This window comes from Peromyscus maniculatus, chromosome 17, assembly GCF_049852395.1.
Source record: "Peromyscus maniculatus bairdii isolate BWxNUB_F1_BW_parent chromosome 17, HU_Pman_BW_mat_3.1, whole genome shotgun sequence".
Lineage (NCBI taxonomy): Eukaryota > Metazoa > Chordata > Mammalia > Rodentia > Cricetidae > Peromyscus > Peromyscus maniculatus.
This window is the reverse complement of record NC_134868.1, coordinates 6,610,300-6,634,911: the sequence shown is the minus strand read 5'-3', so window position 1 is coordinate 6,634,911 and position 24,612 is coordinate 6,610,300. Positions and strand designations below refer to the sequence as shown.

At 44.8% G+C, this 24,612-nt stretch overlaps 1 protein-coding gene across 1 annotated transcript in view; it reads left to right on the top strand.

The window, feature by feature from the left end:
* The first annotated feature begins 11,908 nt into the window (after positions 1 to 11,908).
* Sh2d4a (SH2 domain containing 4A) overlaps positions 11,909 to 24,612 on the top strand; it is a 67,522-nt gene continuing 54,818 nt past the window's right edge. Inside the window, exons 1-2 of the mRNA XM_016007951.3 lie at positions 11,909 to 12,047; positions 16,985 to 17,352. Of these exons, the coding sequence (XP_015863437.1) occupies positions 17,172 to 17,352 (181 nt within the window). The 5' untranslated portion in view covers positions 11,909 to 12,047; positions 16,985 to 17,171. The remainder of the gene's footprint in view (positions 12,048 to 16,984; positions 17,353 to 24,612) is intronic.

Sequence of the window (24,612 nt, the reverse complement as noted above, 5' to 3'; positions counted from 1 at the left end):
GCCCCCGGAGGGTGAAAGACTTGGAAGGGAGACGCAGCCTGTGCTAAGGATGATGACACCTAGAAGTAAGAATCCTTGCTGGCCTTTATTTGGTGAAGGGCAATTGCCACAACAGACTTGATTTGAACCTCTGATGCCCTTACTTTGTCTGGGGTGTTTCTAGAACTAAAAGTGACAGCTGTGTGAGACTTCTTCAGATTGCCAGCCTCCATTTGTTCAACTCACTTGGCTGATTTATCTTCCTCAGTAAAGGACTCTACTTGGCTTGGTCAACATCATCTTCCAGCATGTCGTCGATATTAAATACAAGGGCTAAAGGCAAACATAGCTGAGGCAAATGAGCTGGGCTGTCAACTTGTCTTTCTCCTATACTGAGTTGCTTCGGCTGAGATCCTGAACTCACTCTCTTAACAGGTCCTCCCTCCGCATTCCCTTCCAATGTACTTGTGCACATATAAAAATGTAGGTTTTGATGATCGGGAGGATGGTGGGGAATGATAATGATGGTGATTGTGGTGCTTTGAATGAAAATGCCCCCCATAGGGAGTGGCACTGTTAAGAGCTGTGGCCTTGTTGGAGGAAGTATGTCCCTGGGAGTGGGCTTTGTAGTGATATTTTGTTTGTACTCTTAGGAAATAAAATTTGCCCGAAGATCAGAGGACAGAACAAGCCACTAGATTACACACATAGAGGCCAGGCAGTGGTGGCCCACACCTTTAATCCAAGCACTTGGGAGGCAGAAGCAGAGGCAGAGGCAGAGATCCATCTGGATTTCTGTGAGTTCAAGGCCACACTGGGCTACATGAGATCAATCCAGTCTAAAAGAGAAACAGAGCCAAGCAGTGGTGGCACACACCTTTAATCCCAGCTCTTGGGATCACACACCTTTAATCCCAGCACTAGAAAGGTTGAAACAGGGAGTGATATGGCTGGGTGGAGAAAGGAATATTAGGTGGTAGGAGACAGAAACTCTGGCTCTTTTCAGGCTGAGGAGTCGGTGAGGCAAGAGGTGGTGGCTGTGGCTTGCTCTGCTTCTCTGATCTTTCAGCTTTCACCCTGATATCTGGCTCTGGGTTTTTATTAAAACCAACTAGGATTCGTGCAACAGGCTTTGAGGTTTCAGATGCTCAAGCCAGGCCCAGTATCACTCTCTTCCTGCTGCCTGAAGATCCAGATGTAGAACTCTCAGCCACCTCACCAGCACTGGCTGCCTGTGGGCTGCCAAGCTTCCTGCTGTGATAAGGGAATAATCCTCTGAACTAACTGTAAACCAGCTCCAGTGAAATGTTTTCCTGTGTAAATGTTGTGGTTGTGGTGTCTCTTCACAGCAATAGAAATCCTAACTAAGACAGTGATGAAACGCAAAGCAAACTCTGGGTGACAGTGTCTGGCATTCATGAGCTACATAACAAATAGGTAAGGAATTTGCTTGAGTTTTATTTCAACTGTTAACCTAACCTGAACCTTATAAACAAAACAGAGAATCAATGACTGACTTAGTGACCTATTATCCTAATGCCCAAGTTACTTCCTGGTTTAAGTCAGATGTCTCCAGCTAAGAATGTTAATGTGGATTTCAGAGATGCCTAAGTTATTTGCACATAAGGGCCAGCATGCCAGAGATTCTGAATCACTGGAAATAGAAACACTTAATATCCTGGAACTCTGCATTCTATTGTTTATTAAATTATGCCATTAGGTTTAATGAGAAATAAAATCTGTTCAAAATAAACCTGGTTTGAGGAGGCTGGGGAGATGGATCAGTTCATAAGTTCTTGCCGTGAAAACACAAGGAACTAAGTACATCCACTTGAAAGCTAGATGTGGCGGTGTGTGTCTATACCCCAATTACCAGAAAGAGGAAGAAGAAGTGAAGATACGTGGAGCTTATTGGCCAGTCTAGCCAGTTAGTGAGCACCAGGTTCGATGAAAGATCTTGTGTCAAAAAATAAGATAGAGAGTAATTAAGGAAGACAGGCAATGCCAACTTCTGGTTTCCACGTGTAAAAACAACAATGTGAGTGTACAAGCATACACACACGTACACTACACCACACACACACACACACACACACACACACACACACACACACACACACACACGCGTGCACTACACCACACACACAATCATCAATAATAACACATTTGATTTTAAATACAGATGTTGGGGATCCAAACTCAGGTTCTCATGCTTGCACAGCAAAGCTCTTTACCCACTAACCCATCCTCCACCAGCCCTGGAAAAATAGAAAATTCTAACGAAGAGTGTGTTTCTAAAACCCTAGAACCTTAAAAATTCACTGGGTTTGGCATCACAGACAATATTACATACCTCTGGGACTCTGTTTCATAAGTTTCAACTATCCTCTTGCCAATTAGATGTAGGGCAATGGGAATTTAAAGTAATTAAAAATGTAAAGTAATTGTATTAACCACTGAGATTTAATATAATAAACATGACATACATTTCCATCTACTAGGAAATAAAATTTAGTGATAACAACAACAACAACAACAACAACAAAACATGACAGATATCTATTGGTGTTCAAGGCAGGTTTCCTTCCAGAACATACTGTAAGGAGGTTTAGTGTGGAGGGCTATTCACAGACTGTAAGGAAAATTCAAACAGGTACAACATATAGCCAAGCTGAAGGCCAAGAATTGCTGAGTTGGAAATGTTCTGTTTGTCTCCCAGAAGGACAGCCTCTGTGAGGTTTGAATTCTTTGAGCCTGGGATTTTCTAGGATTTACAAGGCTGCTCCATGCTTGGGCTATTGGGATGACTGAGCTGGATGACATCGGAGTCAATATTGCTTCACACACTCAGCAGTAGATTTGACCAGGTCAGCTAGCTTGGTGTGAAGCTGTGGAAGGAAATGATTTTATGAACCAAGGAAGAAGTCAGAACTTCATGTAGAGAAAAGGAGAAGGAATTACAGCTGGTCACTGGCCCTTTCCTGCATTGTGCCTTCAGTGGCTCCCTTGAGGCCAAATGGTTGGAAAATAAGGTTTTTGTAGAACGCTGTTCAGGAGTTCTCTACTGTGTTAAGTATATGAGCTAAAACCATGTCTGTGTTCTTTCACCTAATGGCCTTCCTTCCCCACTTGTAACTATTATTGAAGCACACATTTTTATCCATCATGTCTTCCACATGTGTTCTTTCCTCTCCATTCCTGCTACCTTAATTCACTCTCATATTACTACTGACTTTGCAAGCTCACCCCGCCTTCAGTTTCACTCCATGTCCATACACTGCCATATTAACCACCCCCAAACTCAGCACGCTCTACTACAACATCACCAACTGCTGATGAAAAAAAACCTTATCTTGGGTCTTACACTCTTGGCTCATCTCAGTCTAGTCCCAAAGATCCCACATCTTCTCTAACCCTATTGTGCTTGAAAATCAGTTCTCTACAGAGGATTGTCTTTCTTACTTCCAGCCTTTGCATTTAGAATCTTTTTGCCTTCCTTATTTCGGCCCCAATCAGGCACATTCCTCCTTGAGAGCAATCTGAAATGTTCCTGCAACACCCATAGCTTTGACTCTGTAGCCTATGCAGCGTCCACACATCCCACTTCTTATTAAAAATTATTGTAATGATTTCTATTCGTTCTATTTCCTCCTTTTGAGTCCTCTAGTCAAGGTCACCATGGACTGACTCATTCCTCTCACCCAGAGATAAGAGGCGTGCACGACACTCATTTTCCTTTTACTTTATCAATGGATGCTCCACACCCAGAGGTTGTGTGTTAAGTAGGAGGAGAAAACTGGAAATAGTGATCTCAACTTTGTCTATTTTTTTTAATCCTACTGGCAAAACTATGTGAGTTAAAAAGAAAGAAATGTGTCTCTTAAGAAGAAGTAGAAGGCATTAAGTAAAACAGAATTGCAGTCAATACCTTAAGTTGGATCAAGAGGGAGTCAGGGGAAGTTCTCTCTCAACAGTTAGTCACCCCGAGAGCAGCAGCGAAGGAACTCTGCCTCCTTAGCCTAGTCTTCTAAACACAGGAACTCATCGGATGTGCTCCATGTGCCTGTTAATTGCCAGAAGAAAGATATAAAAGAAATACAATGCACAAAGGGTGTAATTTACAATTAGCCAGGGAGCCAAGAACAATGAAACTGTTGAATAACAACCTAAGATGATATATAATTAAAATTATAACATTAATCATAGAAATGATAATTGTTCTGCGTTAGTGTTCTAGAAAGGCTGTATCTCAAGACAGTGTTTTTACTTAAAATTGTGTCACTCACATCCTGAAGATAAAAAATTTTAAATTCATTTTACATACCAACCACAGAAACCCCTCTCATCTCTTTTCCCGTCCTCCCTCCCCTCTGCCTTCTTCTCCAGCCCACCTCCCGTCCCCTCCTCCAAAAGGGTAAGTCCTCCCATGGGGGGACAGCAAAGCCTGCTACATTCAGTTGAGGTAGGATCAAGTCCCTCCTCGCTGCATCAAGGGTGAGCAAGGTGTCCAACCATAGGCCCTGAGCTCCAGAAAGCCAGTTCATACACCAGGGATAGATCCTAATCCCACTGCCAGGGGCCCCTCAAACAGGCCCAGCTACACAACTTTCTCCCGTATGCAGACAGTCTAGTCCGGTCCCACGTACTGCTATAGGTCTAAACAGATAAAAGATTTTTTATCGTGCATGGAGTGGATGGCAATTTGAAAAGCTGTGCAACATCCAAATACAGAAAACACTACACATTAAAACTAACCAGACTCAAAGACTATACAGCTTGATGAACTTATATGTAGTTAGAACTGGCATTCAAAAACAAATTTTATTTATTCATATTTTTTATAATAAAGTATATTTCAAAAACCAATAGAAAGTAAAATTGGAAGTGTAAAACTTCAGTGTGCTGCTGGTATACTCTCCAGGAGGTCCCCCACTATTCTTACATAAGGCACCCTATTTCAGAACATTTAAGCTGCAGAAACATTCCTTGGTTGAAGAGAATTCCACAAAAAATATCAATAATCTTTACGGGTACAATGATTTAATTTTTAAAAATTGAGCCTGTGTAGACCATTCCAGGAGGCAATGTTTCTTTCTCTAGTGCTAGGCCAAGTTTAAATTAATTAATTAATTAATTAAAAAAAAAACATGACTAAGAGCTTTCCATATGACTTGCTCTAAGTTAGGCTCTGGCAATACAAACCTAATGAGACCAATTCCTGCTTTCTGTCTCTCTCTGTCTCTGTCTGTCACTCTCTGTCTCTGTCTCTGTCTCTGTCTCTGTCTCTCTGTCTCTCTGTCTCTGTCTCTGTCTCTGTCTCTGTCTCTCTCTCTCTCTCTCTCTCTCTCTCTCTGTGTGTGTGTGTGTGTGTGTGTGTGTGTGTGTGTGTGTGTGTGTGTGTGTGTATTGTTGGGGATTGAACTCCCGGTCTTGCAGATACTCGGCAAACACTCCACTGCTGAGCTACATCCCTAGTCTGCATTATTTTGAGACAGGCACTTACTGTGTAGCCCAGGCTGGCCTCCAACTTGCTAGCATCTGGCTTCCACCACACGGCACTTAAATTACAGGTGTGCTTATCATGTCTCATAGCTACCCTTATTGATATAGTTTAGCAGGAAGGAATGAGGGAATTCTGCAGACAGTGTTGGGCATTGGAATGAGTCTGAACTGGATGTTAGAAGTTTTTAGACCTAGCCTTAGTTCTGCCATGGTCCAAACTATTGCACTAACCCAGGCAAATTCTTGAATCCCTTTGTACCCACACATTCTCTTATCAATTAAGAGCGAAAGTCCAAATTTCAAAGTACTTTTAAATCTTCTCCACCCTCTTTAACCTTCTGATGGCAATTCTTCTGTCCCTCACTGTTTTCTCTTTCCTTCTCTTTTCTTTATAGTTCTTCTCTTGTTTAGAGTTGACCCAGGGAAACACTTAGAATTGATAGGTTGTTAATCCCTGTTTGTTTAGCATACTGAGAAGTCATGGCCCAGGCTTTGTCTTTTTCCAGAAAGAGCTCCAAAGCTTGATGTCTGGCCTGCAGGTCTGCAACTGCGGGCCTAGACCAGCGTTCAGCCTATATACCTTCGGCCAACCTTGAAGCTCCGGATGTGGTCCCCAGTGGCCTTAACAAGAGATGGAGGCAGAAATGGGCATGGTGGTACATGCCTTTTAATACCACAGCACTTTGAGAACGAGGCAAGAAGATCAGGAGTTTGAGTCTAGCCTAGGCTATCCTGTGACATTCTGTCTCAAAGGAGGAGGAAGAAAAAAAAGGGAGAGAGAGTGTGTTCAGAGGTGCTCTGTGTGGAAATGAGCTGAGATGGTAGGAGTCTTTAGTCTGCCCCCTGAGTTTATTGAGGGAATGAACAGCCAAAAGAGTGGCAACTTTGTCAAAGCCATGTGCTAGGAACCCCAAATTCTTTCATTGAGGTATAAGCAGCCAACTGACTTTGTGACACTTAATCTTCTTTTTCCTTTGTATTTCTCTCCAACTGTAAAAGAAGTCTAGATAATGTCTAGATTCTTCCTAGCCCTAAAGCTCATAAAACATCTCCTCTTTGAATAATATCTTGGAAAGCTATGGTCGGTGCTTTCATTATTTAGCGTTGAGAAGTGTGGCTCCATAACTTTTCTATGGAGATAGATTCCTTTCTCTGAAGGGCTCAAGGGTCTATATTTCCCCATTTCTGGAGCATGATCTGTCATTTATTGGCTGGGTTTTCTTACCGGAAGCCTATGTGTATGGTGTGAACATGCCCTTCTCATTTAAATACCAACATGTTAGTAAAACTCAACTCTGTCTCAAGCTCAAACAATAGCTCTTACCACAGAGGCCATAAGATGGCTCTCTCTACTCGAACACACATTGAACTTGTCTTTGCTCACAGGCAGAATTTGCAGGTAGAAAAGAGTGCTCAGGCAAATGAGTATCTCTTAGAGAAATGGTTTGTTGGGAACCACTGGTGTCCTGGAAGACAGAATGTCAGATACCTTCAGGAAAGATAGGACGTAAACCAGAACATGGGCATGTGGCCTAAGGAAATGTTTTCCCCAGTTCCAGGGTCAGAGGGAACACTGGAATTTCATCACCAGAAAGCAGTAAAAGAAGATCAGCATGTACATAAGTGGGCATCTGTAAAGAGCCAGACACTGAATTCAGGGATCATTTGATTGCTGCCTTACTGGATGATAGGCCGGGTGGAGGGCATCTACCCCAGACAGGGCTGGGAAACGTGCCTGAGGACCAGAACCAAGAAGATGACCATGATAGTAAAGGTTGATACTACCTCTTCAAAACTCTGTTTCTATAGCTTTCATTTAAACTATTTAAAATCTTTATTGTTATTGTGTTTGCATGCACATGTGGATATATGATTGGGGGTGCACTTAAACCATAACGTGCCTGTGGAGGTCAGAAGACATCACTGTAGAGTCAGTTTTCTCCATGCACTCTATGTGGGTTTGGGGGGATCAATCTCAGGCCTCCATGCTTGTGGGGCTAGTGCCTTTACCCACTGAGCCATCTTGCTGACTCTGAATTTTAAAGGTTCTCAGCCATAGCCAGACTGAGGTTTTCATGGATTCTATGAGAAAATGCTGATGTCTGTGCTCATCCTCATCATATAAGAACTTCTTGGGGTACAGAGTGAAGGGGTGCAAAGAGATAAGCTTTAAGAAAGATGTCCCTGAGTTGCTTTAAGCATTGTTTAAGAATCACTTCTAAGTATTCATTTGCATTAATCCTAGCACAAAACTAGCAGAAATTTGTGTGTTTTTTGCAAAACTGCATGTCAGAGATTAGTTATATTGTTGCAAATCAGTTTTGAATCTGGTAGAAGATTGATTTTTTTCAACTCAACAGAATCTTGGAAGACCCAGGGGTGTGTCAGGAGACTAGGGAGAACTTGCTTCTGTTTGTCCCTTACAGCTTTGGGTTGTGAAAAAAAAAAAAGCACCAGAGGCTATTGAAAGGTGTTTCTTACAACTTGGGTTATTGTCCAATTCCAAGCTTAAGCCTCAGCTCAGCAGTTGTGGGCCACAGGTCATTTCCATGGCATTACAGAAGCACAGGACACAATGTGTGGATCCCGACAAATGAGACTGGGTGCTTGAGAAGATGGGAATGTGGAGGTAGCTCATGGGACAGGAAATAGTCAATTGGCTTTGGAAGTGGATGAAAGGCCAACAGTTTATCTTGCTCTTTATGACAAGGAGGGAAAGTCCCACCCCCAAGCCATGAAGGAACTGAAATAAATCAACATGACATCTAACTGCAGACACCACACTAGGAACACTCGGTTCATAGGATTGTTACTTCAGACTGATGAACTAAATGAGATTGATTTTAGGGTTTCATAAGATACAGCAAACTTTAAATTTTTAGTATTTCTCTTTCCTGTCTACCTCACAGTCACTGTGGGACAAATAGAACTCGCTTCTTAAAGAGTTCCCAAAAGTTGTCTGGGTTTCTAATGCTGATAATATACGACGACAGGAAAATATTATTGATGCTTATTATATTGTGTTTTATAAAGAAAGGGTAACTTCCATTTCCAGGAGAACTTAAACATAAATTGTTTTATTTAGAAAAATGACAAATTATCTTCCTGGAGACAAAAGGACTTCCAGTTTGCACAACTCCAGGGGTCTCTTTACACACCATGATCTCTGTGCCTGGCCTCCACACAATTGTACCCACGCTGTGCTGTGTGCTGTACTTGGCAGTACTGAGCAGCAAGGTTCCTCAACCAAAGGCAAATGCCCGAGAGAAGAGATGGTAACAAGCACAGGAAAGAGGCTCATGGCATGAAGAGGGACGATTTGAGTCTTGGTTCTGCACTGAATAAATCGTAACCATGTTTTTGTATGGTCTGTGTTCATTTGGACTGGCATTCATTCAACTACCAATTCTTGGATACCAACGCTTACCCTAGGTGTTAGTCCCTGCTATCAAGGCATTGATTTCAAAGGAGACTGAAATCTGCATGTAGGCACTGTGTGTGGCAATGCCACTGTGTCAGGGACCCAAGCCATGGACTCTGCTGCCCCTCAATTGTCACCACATGGCCTAGACTCTACCAGGTGTGCGTGAAATGTTCCCAGGGGTGTTAGTTGCTAAATTTGATATCAGTGGGTGCAATAAGGACTGTTTCTGAGTGGGGGGAAGAGAGGTAAGCAAAGAAATGTCCTAAAGGCTGACACTTCAGGAGAGGTGAAATTTTCCTAAGGTGAGCTGTAGAGTGAGACATTTTAGACAATGGACCCAGTGTGAAGCTGCAGAGCCTGTGGGTTAGAGCTTGTAACAACGAGATTACAGGAGGGTAGGGTATCTAATAGCAAGGTGATATGGCCGAAAGGGCTCAGCGTTGGGCTGTCCGGGCTGCTAAAAGTTTGCCCGCGGTTTGGTCTTAATTCACTGGGCAGGAGAGAGGGTAGGCACTGAAAATGTTTCAGCAACCGAATGGTGGATAAGAGATCGATCAATTATTTATGGAAAAGATATAATTCAACAGCCCCACTCTCAGTCTGGACAGCCTGGGGCACAGACTTTAAGGCCTTTACTTTGACTGGATCACCTGAGGTACTTGTTTGAAATGCAGATGCCAGAGCCCTGCAATGTTCTATTTCTTAGCTCTGGGCTGAGGTATGGGCTCAGTGTTTAAATGATGCATCCAGGTCATTTTCTATACACGAGTGCTAGTTAAATTTGGGTAGAAATAAGACCAGTGTGGGGGCCCATTGGTTATTCACTTCGGAGGAACAAACGACCCCCGAATTACTGACTTACCTCAATGCAGATGGTTTATCTTGAGGTGTGTACAGATCAGGAGTTCAGCTTAACTGAGCAGTAGCATGAATTTTTAGTGAAGCTACAGGCCAGTCAGTATTGTAGTTTCTGAAAAGCTTGAGGGCAGCTGAGGATCTTCCAAGTTAATTTGTGTGGCTTTGGCCTTAGTGTCTCTCTGGGTGGATTTCTCCAATGGATCACTTGATATGGAAATTCTTATCTCCCGGCATGAATGTTTTAAGGGTATGGGAGACACAGAGGGGGAAGGAGAAGGGATGGTGGAGGAAGAGAGAGACATACAGGCTAAGACAGAGCTACAGAATTCTTTTACATTGTTGTATGCATTCACTGTGAATCCAGGCTGGCCTGCAGCTAATCAGCTCACATTGGCCTTGAACGGCTTTCTTTCTATTTCAGCATCCTGGGTGCTGGGATAACAAAACTTTGCCACCACCACCAGCTAGTCTAGGAAATGGCATACCATCACTTCTGCTATGTTCTCCTGGACACACAGACCAATGCTGGTACAGCAAGGGTTTGCATGCTTTGACTAGGATGACTCGGGAGAGCCTAGAGTCAAGGTCAGGTGGGAGACAAAATTTATAGCCTTGGTATGAGATGGGAGGAATAAGAAATTATAATGTGTGGTGTGGAATAATATGAACTAATGTGTTTGAATATGTATTGCATGTCGGAAACTCTCCTGAATACTTTGTGCAAAAACCCCTGTCTGCTCAACAGTCTCTGGCATGCAGTGCGTATTCACACATATCAGCCAGCCATGCTCTGAGCACTTTGCTTGCATTATCTCACTTCACTCCCGTGACATCCGAACGGGCCAGGCACCGCTACTGTCCTGAGTGGGAAACTGCAAGGTGGGCAGTACAGGGGTAGGGCTGCTGTTAGGACGGGCTTGCCAGGACATGGAGACAGAAGGAGAGTGGAGGGGGATAACTGGTGACAGCATCAGTGTCCCGTGAGACTTTTAGCTGCCTCAGGGGGCTCGTGCAGTTCCCTAACTCCCATCCAGGGAGTGTGAGGACACTGGCTGAGCAGATACAGCCCCTAAGCAGAGGAGAGGACATGCCAGCCTAAAGCACCTCACTGGCCATGCAGACTAAGCCTTGGGCCAGGAATCCTTCCCTGAATGGATCCCAAGCGCCATTCCTGAACAGTTGATTCTGTTTCCTGAGAATGTAGGGTATGGCCCCTGCCTTAGGGTTTTTCAACTCCAGAGTTTCCTGCAGTTGGGAAAGCCTAAGATAAACAACGCGTGGGCACAGCATGTCAGGCTTCTAAACTGATTGGATAGGCTGTATAAAGAAACACCACGATTCTTGTTTATAGCACTTCTCTCCAGCACTCCCAGTCTGGGGTCCTGCGTCCATCAGCCTCGCCGCCCAGCACTGTTTTCCTCCACACATCCATAACATTCCTTTCCGATGGAAAAGGCCCTTCCAGCTTTCCACTCTGCTAAGCTTTCCTCCCTGATGTGCTTAGGCTGTGCCCTGCACCACCCTGGTCCTCTTCTGTTAATCACAGGTTTTTTTTCCACCAACCGCCCCCCACCCCCAAACACACACACACACAACTCCCCTTTCAGGTTTCTCTGCCTGGCTGTCCCTGTCCCTGGTGTCTTCAGACTCCCACATTCCGGCTTTTCTCTTCCCTGATCCTGCCCAGTAAAAGCCACACCTGGAGTAACAAATGCTTCAGAGTTTGATTATTTACTTAATGTCAACAAAAGAGAAAGGAGAGAGTAAGCTGTAGAAATGTAGGCGCAGAACTTCAGAGAGAGAGAGCCAACTTGGCTTGCAGGACCCAGGTTCCCAGAAGGGCCTGCCCGCCTCCACAGGCTCCACCTAGCAAGTTGAGTGTGGAAGGGGCCGGCCGGGCTGTTGTCATTAATAAGTCCCTCGGACCCCCTCTGAGATGGCGGGACAAACCATCCCGGACTGCAGACAACGCTCTAGATTAACCAAGGATTGCCTTACTGTCTCTGGACCAAGGCAGCCAAGCCTAGCCTAGTGGCCCTGGAGCGTCTCCAGCACCAGGGTGGGGCCCGGAGGGAGCGCCCAGCCAGTCACCCCGGCATGTGGGCGCGGCGGGGCGGGCCAGGGCTCCGAGCTGGACGCTGAGCGTCCTTCTGGGCCCGAGTGTTTGTCCAGACTGCCCGCCCGGCTGGGTCTCAGCCTGTCCTCCCTTCTCTTCCTGGACAGCTGCCGGAGGCAATCTGAAGGTGGCAGGTGCTTGGGCCACCTTGCTCTGGGTCCTGAGCAGGTAGGTGACCCGGTGGCGGCGGTGGTGGATGGGGTGGGACGCTGGAGCACGGAGCCAGGAAGAAGGGGGAGCGGGCAGTGGGACCCGGGAGTTGGGTCTCCAGGACGAGGGGGGCAGCACTGGGGCCAGGGCTAGGAGCGTGGTGAGACCCTGGTCTCCGCGCATCTGTCCCTCGGGTCCCTCCTCCACCGCGCGCAGGGCGGGCTCAGGTGCCCTGCGGAACCCGCGGTCGGTGGTGTCCGGTGTCCGGTATAGGGTGTCCAGAGTCAGCAGCCGCGGCAGGGTGAGTTGCGGCCGGAAGACAGGGGGTTTGTGATCGATATACCCGGTGCCTCCAGTGGGAGGAGAATAGGCGTCGACTTGGCGTCTTTCGGGGAAGTTGTGGGGTTCGGGCAGTGTGCATGCACACCAGACGAGTGTGTCCACCGGACTGGGGCAGGTGCAGCCGGAGGAAGCCACCTGCGAGGGTTTGGGCCACGTTGCAGTTGCTGGGTGCTGGCCGCAGTGCTGGCAAATCAGCCCGTGTCCAGGGGTCTCTCCTGGCCCGGAGACCTTCCAGACAGAGAGCCCTGAAAACCGGTTTCAGCCCACGCAGAACTCCATGAGTTCCTTCCCAGCTCCGGGACACCCTTGTGCCGGCGCCCCCACGTGGTACAGGGAGGGGCGGGCGGTGTCGCCTCCTCTCGGTTCTGGGTCAAGGCTCAATTCAGAACCAGCTCCAGTCAGCTGGGCCAAGGCTTCCTGGCCGCTCCTGTCTTAGGGGTTCATGGGTCTTTTTGTAGGTTTTCTCAACCGTATCTCCCTTTCCTATGGCCTGAGAGAAGCAGCGTGGCAGCCTCTTCTGCAGCTCTCCCACAAGCTTCTCTTTGCTTCTGTAACAAAACAATGTTTATAATTTTTTTTAAATTTAATAAATAAGTGGGAGGAATACTTAGGTGAAGATTTGGCACGGACAGATTTTTTTCTAGGTACTTGAAAGCATTTATAAAACATCCAACTGATCTCACTACTTGCAATTTGTTTTATTCTCAAAAATCATCGTATAAATAAGAAAAAAATTTGAATAAAACAACCCAAAGCCTGAAGACAAAGGTAGATGTTTAAAGGATAAGTAGAATTTAAACTGGGTTCTTAGTTTTAGGGATATACTTACACACCACATTTTTATGATGGATTGGGCTGTAGTGAGGGTATGATTGTTATTTATTAGGCCCCATATTAATTAAAAACAGTTTTGTTGTAGAAAAGCAGAAAGTATTCAAGTCAGACCAGAGATCTTAAGGTATCCTGGGAATTTACCCAAACTTAGGACTCTTTAGAAATTTTTAGAGTGAGCAACAGGTGTGGCCTTGTTGCTTCTTATTTGTCCTTTTCAAGAAAAGTGTCGCAGGAGAAGAAAAACAAGTTGGTTGAACTGCACATTGTGTTGAATCTTGAATAACTGCACTCCATGTGAGACCCAAACACAACTGGGTGAGTCAGCAGTGAATGTCCCGTCCGAGTGAAAGTAGGAAAACCCCTGACTGGCTAATTTCCTTGTTTTTATTTCCTGTACCTCTCTCAATAACTTCAAGGTAGATTTTATCTCACAATCCACAAGTCACAAAGATTCCCAGATTGATTTTACTGATTGGGAAACTGAGTCCGAAGATGTGAAGTGATCTCCCAAAGTCACAGCTTACTAGAGGCGAAGCTGGGAATCCTGGCTGGGCTAGTGTCCCTTGGGGTAGCCCATGAACATACTGCTGTGTTGGGGTCTGCTATAGGAAAGCCTTGAGGACAGTGGCAGGAGGTTCATCCAGAGTGAATCAGCAGTCCAGGTTGGTGCCCATAGTCAATAGCCAAAGACACTTGTTAACTGGGTTTCCTTTGTATTCTCTGGGGACACCAGGAGCCACTTGTCCCTTTTTCAAGAATGATTAAGCTGGCCCTGGTGGTCAGGGTCTACAGTCCCTGTTATGTGAGAGCAGAGGCAGTCAGTATAGAAAGTCAAAAGCATACCTAGCCTAGAGGATATTCAAAACCACCCTGGGCAACTTAGACTCCGTCTCAAAGTATAAAGCAAAAGGAGGGCTGGGGATGTAGCTCAGCAACAGAGGGATTGCCCAGCACGTACAAGGGACAGGGTTTACTTCTCAGGACTATACAACAAAACTGACTAACTAACCTCAATGCTTGAAGTCCATGTTTGCTACACAAGGCAAAACAAAACGTGTGCACAACTCTTTACGGAGGTGCCGTGGAAGGGAATACTGGGGAGACAAAGTATCTGGCAAGTAGTGAGCCCGAGGAAGACAAATTCACCACTGGGCCAGTGTGGCAGGCAGCTCTGTGCTCCTTCCTGGGCGGGGTGTTTTCTTCTGTGGCCTCCTCTCATCTTATCTGTGGTGGATGGGTTGGGCTTCTGCACTTGCTGAGGTATCTATCTCCTCATCTGCAGCTCTCTTCCCAGGGATATTTTCTGGTCTTCGTTCTGAAATTCTAAAAGCGGCATCACACCCCGATTCTGGGCTCCTGGTTAAACTTGCAGCCTCCAGTCAATGCAGTGGACAGCGTACCTGCCAGGCTCTGCAGCCTCCCAGCTATCACTGTCCGCCTCAGCTGTGAAGCGGGGCTGGCCTCTTGGAGTTAGGGAGTGGAGGGAGGAAGTTGACTTACGCTGAGTGTTTGAGTTAGTGCTTGCAACAGTTAAGTGTTGGTTCTGTTATCAGAGTACTCCGGGAGGAATGTGCCCTTGGCTCTTGGAGGGAGTTAATTTTCAGCTCTCTCTGACCCTCTAATACTATTCACTTGATTAAAGATTGGGGGTAGAATAAGAGCTGCAGACCTCATCAGTTGCTAATTTTTCTATCCTGTTCTATGGTCACCAACCACTGAGGTCATGGAATGTAGCCATTTTGGCTGTGTCCTGGAATTTCAAGGAGCCATTTACTTTATTTACCTACTACTTTACCTCAGGACCTTGGAGTCACATGAGCCAAAGGACCAGATTCTTTCTGTGGGAGAAGAATATCTTCTATAAACACTTCCTTTAGGGTGGAACTGCTCTATTGCATGAGAATGTGCTAGAACCAAAATATCACAAGACATTGACTCTATGCCATATAACCCTTTGAGGATCATCTCAAAGCAACATGCAAGCTTAACTGGGGGTCCTGACAGAGGTATACCTGACCAAGCTACAGCCTTGGCATTCATTTTAATGCTGCTTAACCTTCCCTGTATTATTAGCATGTTCCATTTGAATCCCAGTAGCTAAGTGCTGTGGGAGAAAATAGGTTGCGGGTAGGAACAGTACACATAGCTCCAAGGCCCTGCTGTACAATGAATAATTAGTGAGTCTGAATGCTGCTGATGTCCTGTGGCACCTGACTACTGAGTGAGCGTGTCTGAAAGGACTGTGTTCAAGAAGCCACTTTACAAGGAATCGGAAGAGGAAGGGAAGGAAACAGGATTAAAACTCACAAAGATGGGGAAGAGGCAGGGGGAGTCAAGACAACTGTGGTCGTGATGTGGCCTACTAACTGTTTTCAATGGAAGTATGTTTTGCTCCCTATGGAGAAACAAGAAGTTTGAGCGGGTATGGCTAGAAGCAGGATTACTGAAGCACTGTGGGCATGAAAATTATAGTTGATCTTTTAGAACATAGATGATTCTGAAATGTCATAGTGAGACTTTTGTACTTCCTATGACATTTGGGACAAATCGAATGTTTTTTCTCCATATATTTGTGCATATACATATGTAGTATTTCCTCCTGATGATAAAAGTGTAAGGGTTTGGGGCCGGGGAGATGGGTGGGTAAATAAAGCATGAGGGTGCGCTAGGACCCCACACGCAGTGGCATCTAATCCCAGTGCCCCTCTGCTGAGGTAAAAGGTGGAATCAGGAGGCTCCCTAGAGCTTTCGAGTCATCTAGCATGGTTGGTCTACAAAGTGTTGAACAAGAAAAAGAGAAAGCTTGTCCCAAACAAGGTGGAAGGCCTGAGATTGTCCCCTGTGGCATACATGTGTGTACACACATGCATTCATAATACATGTGTGTGTTGTACTCATAGAAAGTCTGAAGGTTTGACATCTAAAAGCATTAACCCAAATAAAACTATGTAAACTAAGCAGAACTAGAGGAAGTGCTACCTTCTTGATACCATGCTTGCCCGAGTCCACAGCCTCTTTCTGAAGGAACCTCCTGATAAACTTATAAACCAAAGACAAAAGCCAGTGACCTCCACCCCCCACCCCCGCCCCCACAGGTATCTGGCCTGAAACTTCTATTTTACTAAATTAGGTTCCTGGAAAGGGGACACTTACGAGCTGGTAACCTTCCAGAATGTTCGGGCATGTTCTCTTTTGTACTGGCGCTGCTCTCGTGGCTCTGCTGGGTTGTCTGGAAATGTCCTTTGTGAAGGAGAAAGCACATGGTTGTATTCATGCAGTGCTTAAGAGAAAGGAAAAGGAAGACAGCGCTCTCTCAGTTTTATTCCTTCTTTTTACTTCTTTGAGAATGGCTCTGTTCCCCTAAAAATATCTCCAATGTGATATTTTCCTTTGGAATTTGGGGAGGGTATTTTAATTTCCTCTGGTGACCTTTTGTTTTTGTTATTGTTATTGGTGTTGGTGCTTTTCGGCCATGCTGTTGGCATTTGGGAGGCTCTGAGATAATAACGTGTTTGTTCGGTCGGGAGAAGGCCAGACAAACCTCTGTTAGATTTCCGTTTCCCTGAGGCCGGCCTGTACAAAGTTAGGGTTTTTCCGATAAAGTATCTATCATGGGATAGAGGTTATACAAACTCTTATCAAAACATACCACGACTTTTCTCCTCTTTCTCTTTAAAATAAAGAACTATACTGTAGTTCCTCCTGGCTTTCTTGACTAGCCTACTCCCGTACAGAATCTATACATTTTATCACCTGATTTGGGCTGTCGCTCTTTGCAGGTTTGTCCACTGAACAGCATTTACGAAAGAAACCACTCTGCTGAGTTCCTGTCCCAGCGGGTCATTACTGCTGGGGTGTTCCAGCCTCTGGGAAGGTCTGTGGAGGTGCCCAAGTGCCAGCCTGCTGGGAGCAAGTCATTTCCAGAAGCCTCTGCTACAGGTGCAGAGGTTCCTGTGATCAGCAAGGATGCTGAGACAGATACTGGCAGATATGTTCATAGACCCTGACCTGCTGGCGGAGCTCAGTGAGGAGCAGAAGCAGATCTTGTTCTACAAGATGAGGGAGGAACAGATCCGGCGGTGGAAAGAAAGAGAAGCCGCCATGGAAAGAAAGGAGTCCTTGCCAGTGAAATCCAGACCAAAGAAAGGTAAGTCTAGCCTCCTCCTTCTCCGTGCTGCGAATGGGGAGGCAGGAGGCTGGCTGCCTCGCTGGAAGGGCTCACACCACTCACTGGCTGGCCAGGTATGAACCGTGACTGTGTGGCTAGATCCTATGCTACTTCTTAAGTCAGGTTTTCAACTGGAAGTCTGCCTCTGCTCACATGTAAACACATAGAATACCCACCATGCAGTGTTTACGTTTTAAGTATTTTGTCTAAAATCAGATTATCCTTACAGTATGGTGAAGTCTGTGATAAGGAATGGGGGTGTAATTCAGAGCACTTGCCTAACGTACATGAGCCTCTCATCTCCATCCCAGCATCTCCAGAAAACAAAAAGCCATCCTAGATTTTGACTTGTGGGGCATTAAGGAAGGTCTTTACCATCACCACCACCCCTCCTTAGCATTTGGCTTAGCATTTTGCCATTATAATACAAAGTACTTGGACAGCAAGTGTGACTATGCGTCATCAACTTCAGGCACTTTTTGAAGTTACCATTTTAAAGGCATGCCTGTTAAAATGTAAGGAACTTGCTTAAGGAAAGCAAATCTCTATAGTGCAAATGCTTAGTGTGGAATGATTCTCAGATGTACTTCTTCATGGCTGAACGAATCCCTAGGAGTTTGAAAGAGTTCTTTTGAAATCATCAGGGGAGGAATTCTTTGTTCATTATGACCTAAATGTATACATGCACAAATATGGAAGGTGTACATTAACTACCCAAACCCCCACACACATGTAGGCTCTGTCATGGATCAGTACTTAACTAAACACATACACATGTACACACACACACACACACACACACACACACACACACACACACTTGCATACACATGCACACAGTTTTCAAGGTCACTTATTGAGGTAGTCACACTCAATTTCTCTTCACTTTTTTTTTTATTAAGCCAGGAAAAGCAAAATTTTATAAAACTGCTCAGGATTTCAATAGTTGAGAAAATCCCACTGGCATGCTTGCCGGATACACAGATTCAAAGTGGAAATCAGTTTAGTGGCCTTTGCCTCATACTGTAAATTCTTTTTATGAGGTCTATATACTGATAAGAAAAACAAATATGGGTATTTCAATTATTATTATCTTATACAACATAGACAACTGGGTGTAGATCAGGGTGAGGATGCCTGCATGGGCATACAGGAAGCACTAGGGTCAACCTCAAGTACCCCTACCACATTAGCAACAAACCAATAACCAAAAAGTCCTGGACATAATATTAAAAAAAAAAAGGAACATAGTAATATCTTATTGGTATTTTAGATACTCTGTGAAACACATACCTTATGTCTCATTCTCCCCAAATTTGTGCAATGTTGGTATTAACTGTCCACTGATATAGGCCAAGACAGACAAACAGATCTCTAAGATATAACCCTTAGAGATCTTCTATATGTAAAGCTATACCCAGTACATATGCTCACATCTGTGGAATTTTTATTGCACTATCCAGATTACAACTTTTCCTTCAAAACAGTCCTGGTGAGCTGAAGCATTGGGGGATGGCTTAGCTGTTCATCTCCTTGCATCCCCAGGAAGTTTTATCAAACAGCTGGGCTCCTCTAGGGCACCCTGCTCATTGAAATCCTGATATGCTGGTATGGTGGAGTGACTTTGGGGACTGTTGAGACCAAAAGAGTGCTTGCCCCTGGGTCCTTTACTAAACTGTGGGCTTCTCAAATTTGCTGAGTTGTTTTCCTTGTGGTAACCTGAGGCAATTATTTCAGTTTCTTTGCTTAACTGTTTCCTTGTAGAGTTTTGAATACAGCTTTCAAAAGAAATCCGCATTACCTTTTTAGTTAAATGATGGTAGAAGAAGTATGCTAATATAAATATAATGAAAACAGTGAAAGTTCTATCAATATTGCTTATCAGATGTTTATTACCCCTTGAAATCCTTTAGCACTTGGAGAAAGATGACTGACATTTAACTAGTTCCTCTCATAACCAGAGAGCAGGAAAAAATTCTCCACTTCCTCTAGAAAGCAAGTGCTTCTCATATTTAATCTTGCCCAGCCTTTGGAGCCGAAACCACAGGTGGTCCAAAGTGGCAGCAAGGTGCCCAGTGGTTGCCCAGGGCCCTGTCTGTGCTGTGGACCCACTGGGCCTGTAACCATCATGTCTTGGCCTCCCACATTTATCCCCACCTTACTGACATGTGCGTTCTACCTGCCCCCAGCCCTGCCTGCCTCCAGCTTGTCCTGGACCACAGGCTCTTCCTGCCCACATTCACAGCCCAGCCATGGCTTTGGAGGTTGTTCCTCTCTATTGTATCGATCTTATGCCCCCCCCCCCCATTCCTTTATACCATGTCTTCATTGTGTTAAAAGTTCTTTTCTCTAGAAAAGCACAGACCACTGTGGGACTCTCCTGACTTTCTATAATCTTAAGGTGAATGCAGGAAGGGCTGAGAAAATCATTGGCAGCAGGGATTGAACCAACAATAGACCAGATGCTTTCTAAATTCTCGTGAGACATTGTCCTTCATAAAGCAGGAGACAATTATGGACTGACTGTTTTTGCTATGTGATAGCTAAGAGGACTGAATATTGTAGCAAGGAGCCACACATGGCTGTACCACAACTCAGAATTGAGGTTTGATGAATATGTAATGAAGGTCTCGGTGGCATAGATGTGCAATTGAAGCTTCTTGGGAGCTTGAGAACGGTAACCTGCCTAGGCTACAGAGTGAGTTCAAGTCTAACCTAGAGACCTTTGTGAGACCCTGCCTCAAATAAAAAGTAAAATGAAGGCTGGAAGATGGCCTAGTGACTAAAGTACTTACTGTACCCATGTGAGGACTTGAGTTCAGATCTCCAGAATCTGTGTAAATTCTGAATGGTCTTGTCAGCCCATCTGCAAGTTTAACCTTGAAAGGCAAAGCCAGGGGACCCCCAGAGTAAACTGGCTAGCTAGACAAACTGTATTGGCAAGCTCTGGGTTTCACGGAGTCCCTGTCTCACTGAAGAACATAGAAGAGCCATTCAAGATGATTCCTGACCTCAACCTTGGATCATGGACATGTGCACATGTGCAAGAGAACCTACATGTATGTACACATACACATGCAAATATGTATACATACATTCACACCCCCCTACCACACACACACACTTGAAAATGGAAAAATGCTTTAAAGTATAAGGGGCTGGGAATGGGAATACAGCTCAGAGTAGTCGTCACCTAGAAGGAGAATAAACTGGGTTTAATTTCCAGTGCTTAGGGGGGAAAGGGTGTAAACCACCAGATTTTAAAGACTTGGGTAGTAGGAAAATATAAAAAAAAAGTAGACATGGAAGTTTGCTATTAGATTTCTTGGGTTGGATGCAAGATTTGAATAAATGTCACTAGTTTTTAGGTGTCAGAATGTTAGAAAAGTCATCATTGTGGATGTGGTCCCCATTTGGACAGTACTGCTCTCTGCTCTAGACTTTCATAGGAACCCCAGCCAGTGTGTTTCAGGCTGGCTGTTTCATTCAGACTCTGAGCTGCATGCTTCAGTATATTATCTCACTAAATAATAACAACCAAGCTTGCGGCATGAAGTACTGTTTACATTTTATGGATGGGGAAAGTGAAGGTCAGTCATTAATTAACTTGCCTTGAACAAATAGCTGGGAAACGACAGCTGGAATAGACCCTGACTTTGATTCTCCCCAAACTGGTGTTATGAACAAACGCGGTACGTGGCAAGCGTAACTGGGGTTTGGGAGCACTTTCTAAAGATGCCTTGCCTGTATCTAAGACAGCAGTTGGCACTTTTCCTGTGTGCTTTGTCACATTAACACAAACAAGAAGACATGGTTCCCCTGCACTTTTTTTTTAATTGGTTCTTAATGAAGCAGAGGACAAGAGCCCAAAGTCTAGGTGAGGGTCTGGTGGCTGGGATGGTGTGTCCTCATCTGCCCTTGAGATATGTGTACTTGAGATGCACATGGTGATTTGAATGAGAATGACTGTCATAGGCTCATATATTTGAATGTTTAGTCACCAGGGGATATAACTGTTTGAAAGGATTACTATGCTCAATACAGAGCCTGACTTCTGAGGCTGTGTCATAAAAGCACTGTGGCCCAACTTCAATCTTTTTTTAAAATCTCGCCCTCTCCCCATTTCTCCCTGCCCCCAACAGCTGCATTCCTTGCTGGAGATGTATAACTAGCAGGAGCTTTGAGGTTTCAAAGGCCCATGCCAGTCCCAGCATTACCAGCCCCCTCTTATCTGCCTGTGGATCACAATGCAGTTCTCAGTGACGGCTCCAGCACCATGCATGTCGCCATGCTCCCCACCATGATAAAAACAGACTAACCCTCGGAAACCGTAAGCAAGGCCCCAGCTAAATAGTTTCTTTTGTAAGAGTTGCCTTGGCCATGGTATCTCTTCACAGTTATAGAGTAATGACTAAGGCTTGAATTCATCTCCATTTGCTGGATTCTTATTGTTACCGCAGGCACGTTCCTTTAGCTAGTCTTCTGTTTCCAGGAAGCAATGGTTCCATAGAGCTGAGCTGGAATGCAGCGGGGCCTTTGGAAATGATAGCTAGACAAATAGCTGAATCCTTTTTCTTCTATAAAGCAGCGACTCAAATGCATATTGCCAAGAGACTTTTTGCCAGGCTTTGGTCTGATCGTTACTATCTCATGAGAATTTCTGTTCACATGGCCCATGAGCCCTGCAAGATTGCCACAAAGAAAATTCTTGCCAAGTTTTCCTATGGTTCCTCATCAGCCCCTGGTCCTGTCTGTCACTCTGTCATGATGGCAGCTCTGCTCTCTGCCTAGTCACTAAAGCCAAATGGCTAGGAGGCATTGTGGCTCCTCTCTGCCCTTACCTATCCCCAGCCATTAAATCTTATAGATTTTACTTTGCCTTTTCTTGTCTATGGAGATTCTCCCTACCTATTCCCCCTACCTACCTATTGGCCTGTTATCATGTGGCAGGCTAAAGCTTCACATGAAAACCATCTCACTTAATTATTGTGAGAACTCAGTGAGATCAGCATTGTCTCCTTTATTCTTACAAATAAAGAAACAAGTGGAAAGATGCAATTTGTATAAACCCAAACTGGAACCATCAATTTGAATTTGAGTCCAGTTAAATCCCTAGTCTTTTCTGAGCAGGTTGACTTAACCTCTTGCCTTAACATTTTGTCTATCTATCTAGCTTTGAATTCCCTGGTATTGCATGTCTTCCAGGCAATTGCTGCATTTTCCATCCCTCTTGCTGCCCTTAAACCCTACGCTCTCCCTTCTTGATTTATTGCTTCTGTCTACTCTTTTGATTGGGAGTCTCACTTATCCATCCACCAGTCACTTCCTGGGACTGTGGTATCAGGCATGTCACCCAACTTTTCGCTCTCTAAGCTATGCATATGATTTTATTAAATTACAAATGAGTTTGGTGTTAAGAACTCCAGCACATTTAGCAGGATTAGAAATTATAGGGGAAAAAACCCCAAGTAATTTGAGGAAGACTTGATAGAAATTGGCTTTGGCCTTCATTAAAAAATGGAGACAGATCCGGCCTGTTCATGCCCCATTTCACCCTATGAGATGAGAAAGAACACTATATTGACCGTCATGTAGGCCACCCCAGCTTACTGGTTATCCTATTGGCTCTCTTTTTACTCTCAGTGTCTCAGTTTAGATCACACATTAGAAATAATTCTTTAGTCACACAGATCAGTTTTGAATTTCCCTCTCAGGATGCAGTGGCTGTTTCATCTTGAAGAAGTTCCTTCTCTGAGATGCCATGGCCTCACAATAAAACATGTGACCTAGGGTAGTATGTGAAAATGAGTATGGTGTAGGCATCCCCCAGTCAGAAGGGACATTGGCCATAGCATGAGGACTCAGAGGTCACGGGCAGCTGATGGTCATTGTTTGGTGTCTACTTGAGGATGAGGTTTCTTAGAAGAAACACAGAGTGGTGAAAGATACTCCAGGGGCCTCTGGGGTGGCAGTGTGTAGAAGAACCTTAGGATTGTTGACTTAGTATTGTTGTAGGAACCCTCCTTCTGGCAGTCACACAGACTGAATTCTTTCAATGTGCCGTAGTTTACCATCTTGGGGCAATACTTTCCCTGGAGCTCAATGGACTCACAATAAAGTAGGGTTATGAATAGCCTAGGGTTATGTGTAATGATTAGTATGAGCATCCACCAATGTCCCAGGAAAGGGTTACTGTAATACATCCCTGACTTGTCATGAGAAGCTTGTATTCCTTCTGGACCCATCATATAGGAAGAAGCAAACACAACAGTGTTATGTTATAACCAGGAATATAAGACTGAAGTAGTCTGGCCATTTCTCTGACGAAGAGATGTGCTGCTCCGTTTTTATATGACATTTTACAGCCCTGCCTCATGAGAGGGTTTGCATGTGGCTCTGAGTAGGGAAAAATCTCTTAGTCCAGATAAAAGACTTCTCAGAACCAGGTATGACTACAGGCCTCTGCTTGGCAGTTCTTATGATGTAGTCCCCGAGCAGGACAGACCCACTTTTCTAGAAAAGCTGGTTTTAGAATAATTTTGTAAGATCCCCTGAGATAGCAATCAGAAAGAGACCTGTGGTTGTAGAGTCACACTTAAAAGACTAGAGAAGCAAAAGACCTTGTAATTATGTGGAAGTGCTATACAAACTCCCTCCCTCCACGTGTTCAAATTTAAGAGTGCATATAATTTCAAGGCGAGATAAATGGGAAATCCAGAATGACGGGGTAGTGCTGGACTGTGAAAGAGATATTACACATGTCTCATTTAGAATTCCTAAGTTTATAGCTTTTCTTTAAAGAGGTGTGGCAGGAGCTGCATGGCTCTGTGCGTGCCTATTCTCTGCTTTTCTCTTTCCCCCTCCCCCTCCTGCTCCTCTTTCTCCTCCTCCTTTAGTTACAAGGTCCCACATATCCCAGGCTGAACTCCAATTCCCTAGGCAGCCAAGGATGTCATTAAACAGATTTTCCTGCCTCCATCTCCCGAGTGCCGTGAGTACAGGCATGAACCACCATGCCTGATTTTGTAGTTGTGCTTGAAATTGAGTCCAGGGTCTCAGATGTGGTCGGTTAGCATTCTACCAGCAGAGCCGCATCCCCAGCCAATGCTTTCTTTTTACCTACCTCTGCAGCCCTTCTATCTATCCTTCTGATCTTTCCCGGCATTCTTACCGGTTCACTTTCCAGCAGCCCAGGGAGAAGCCCCGCCCTGTTTCCTCAATGCAAGGAGCTCTCTCGTG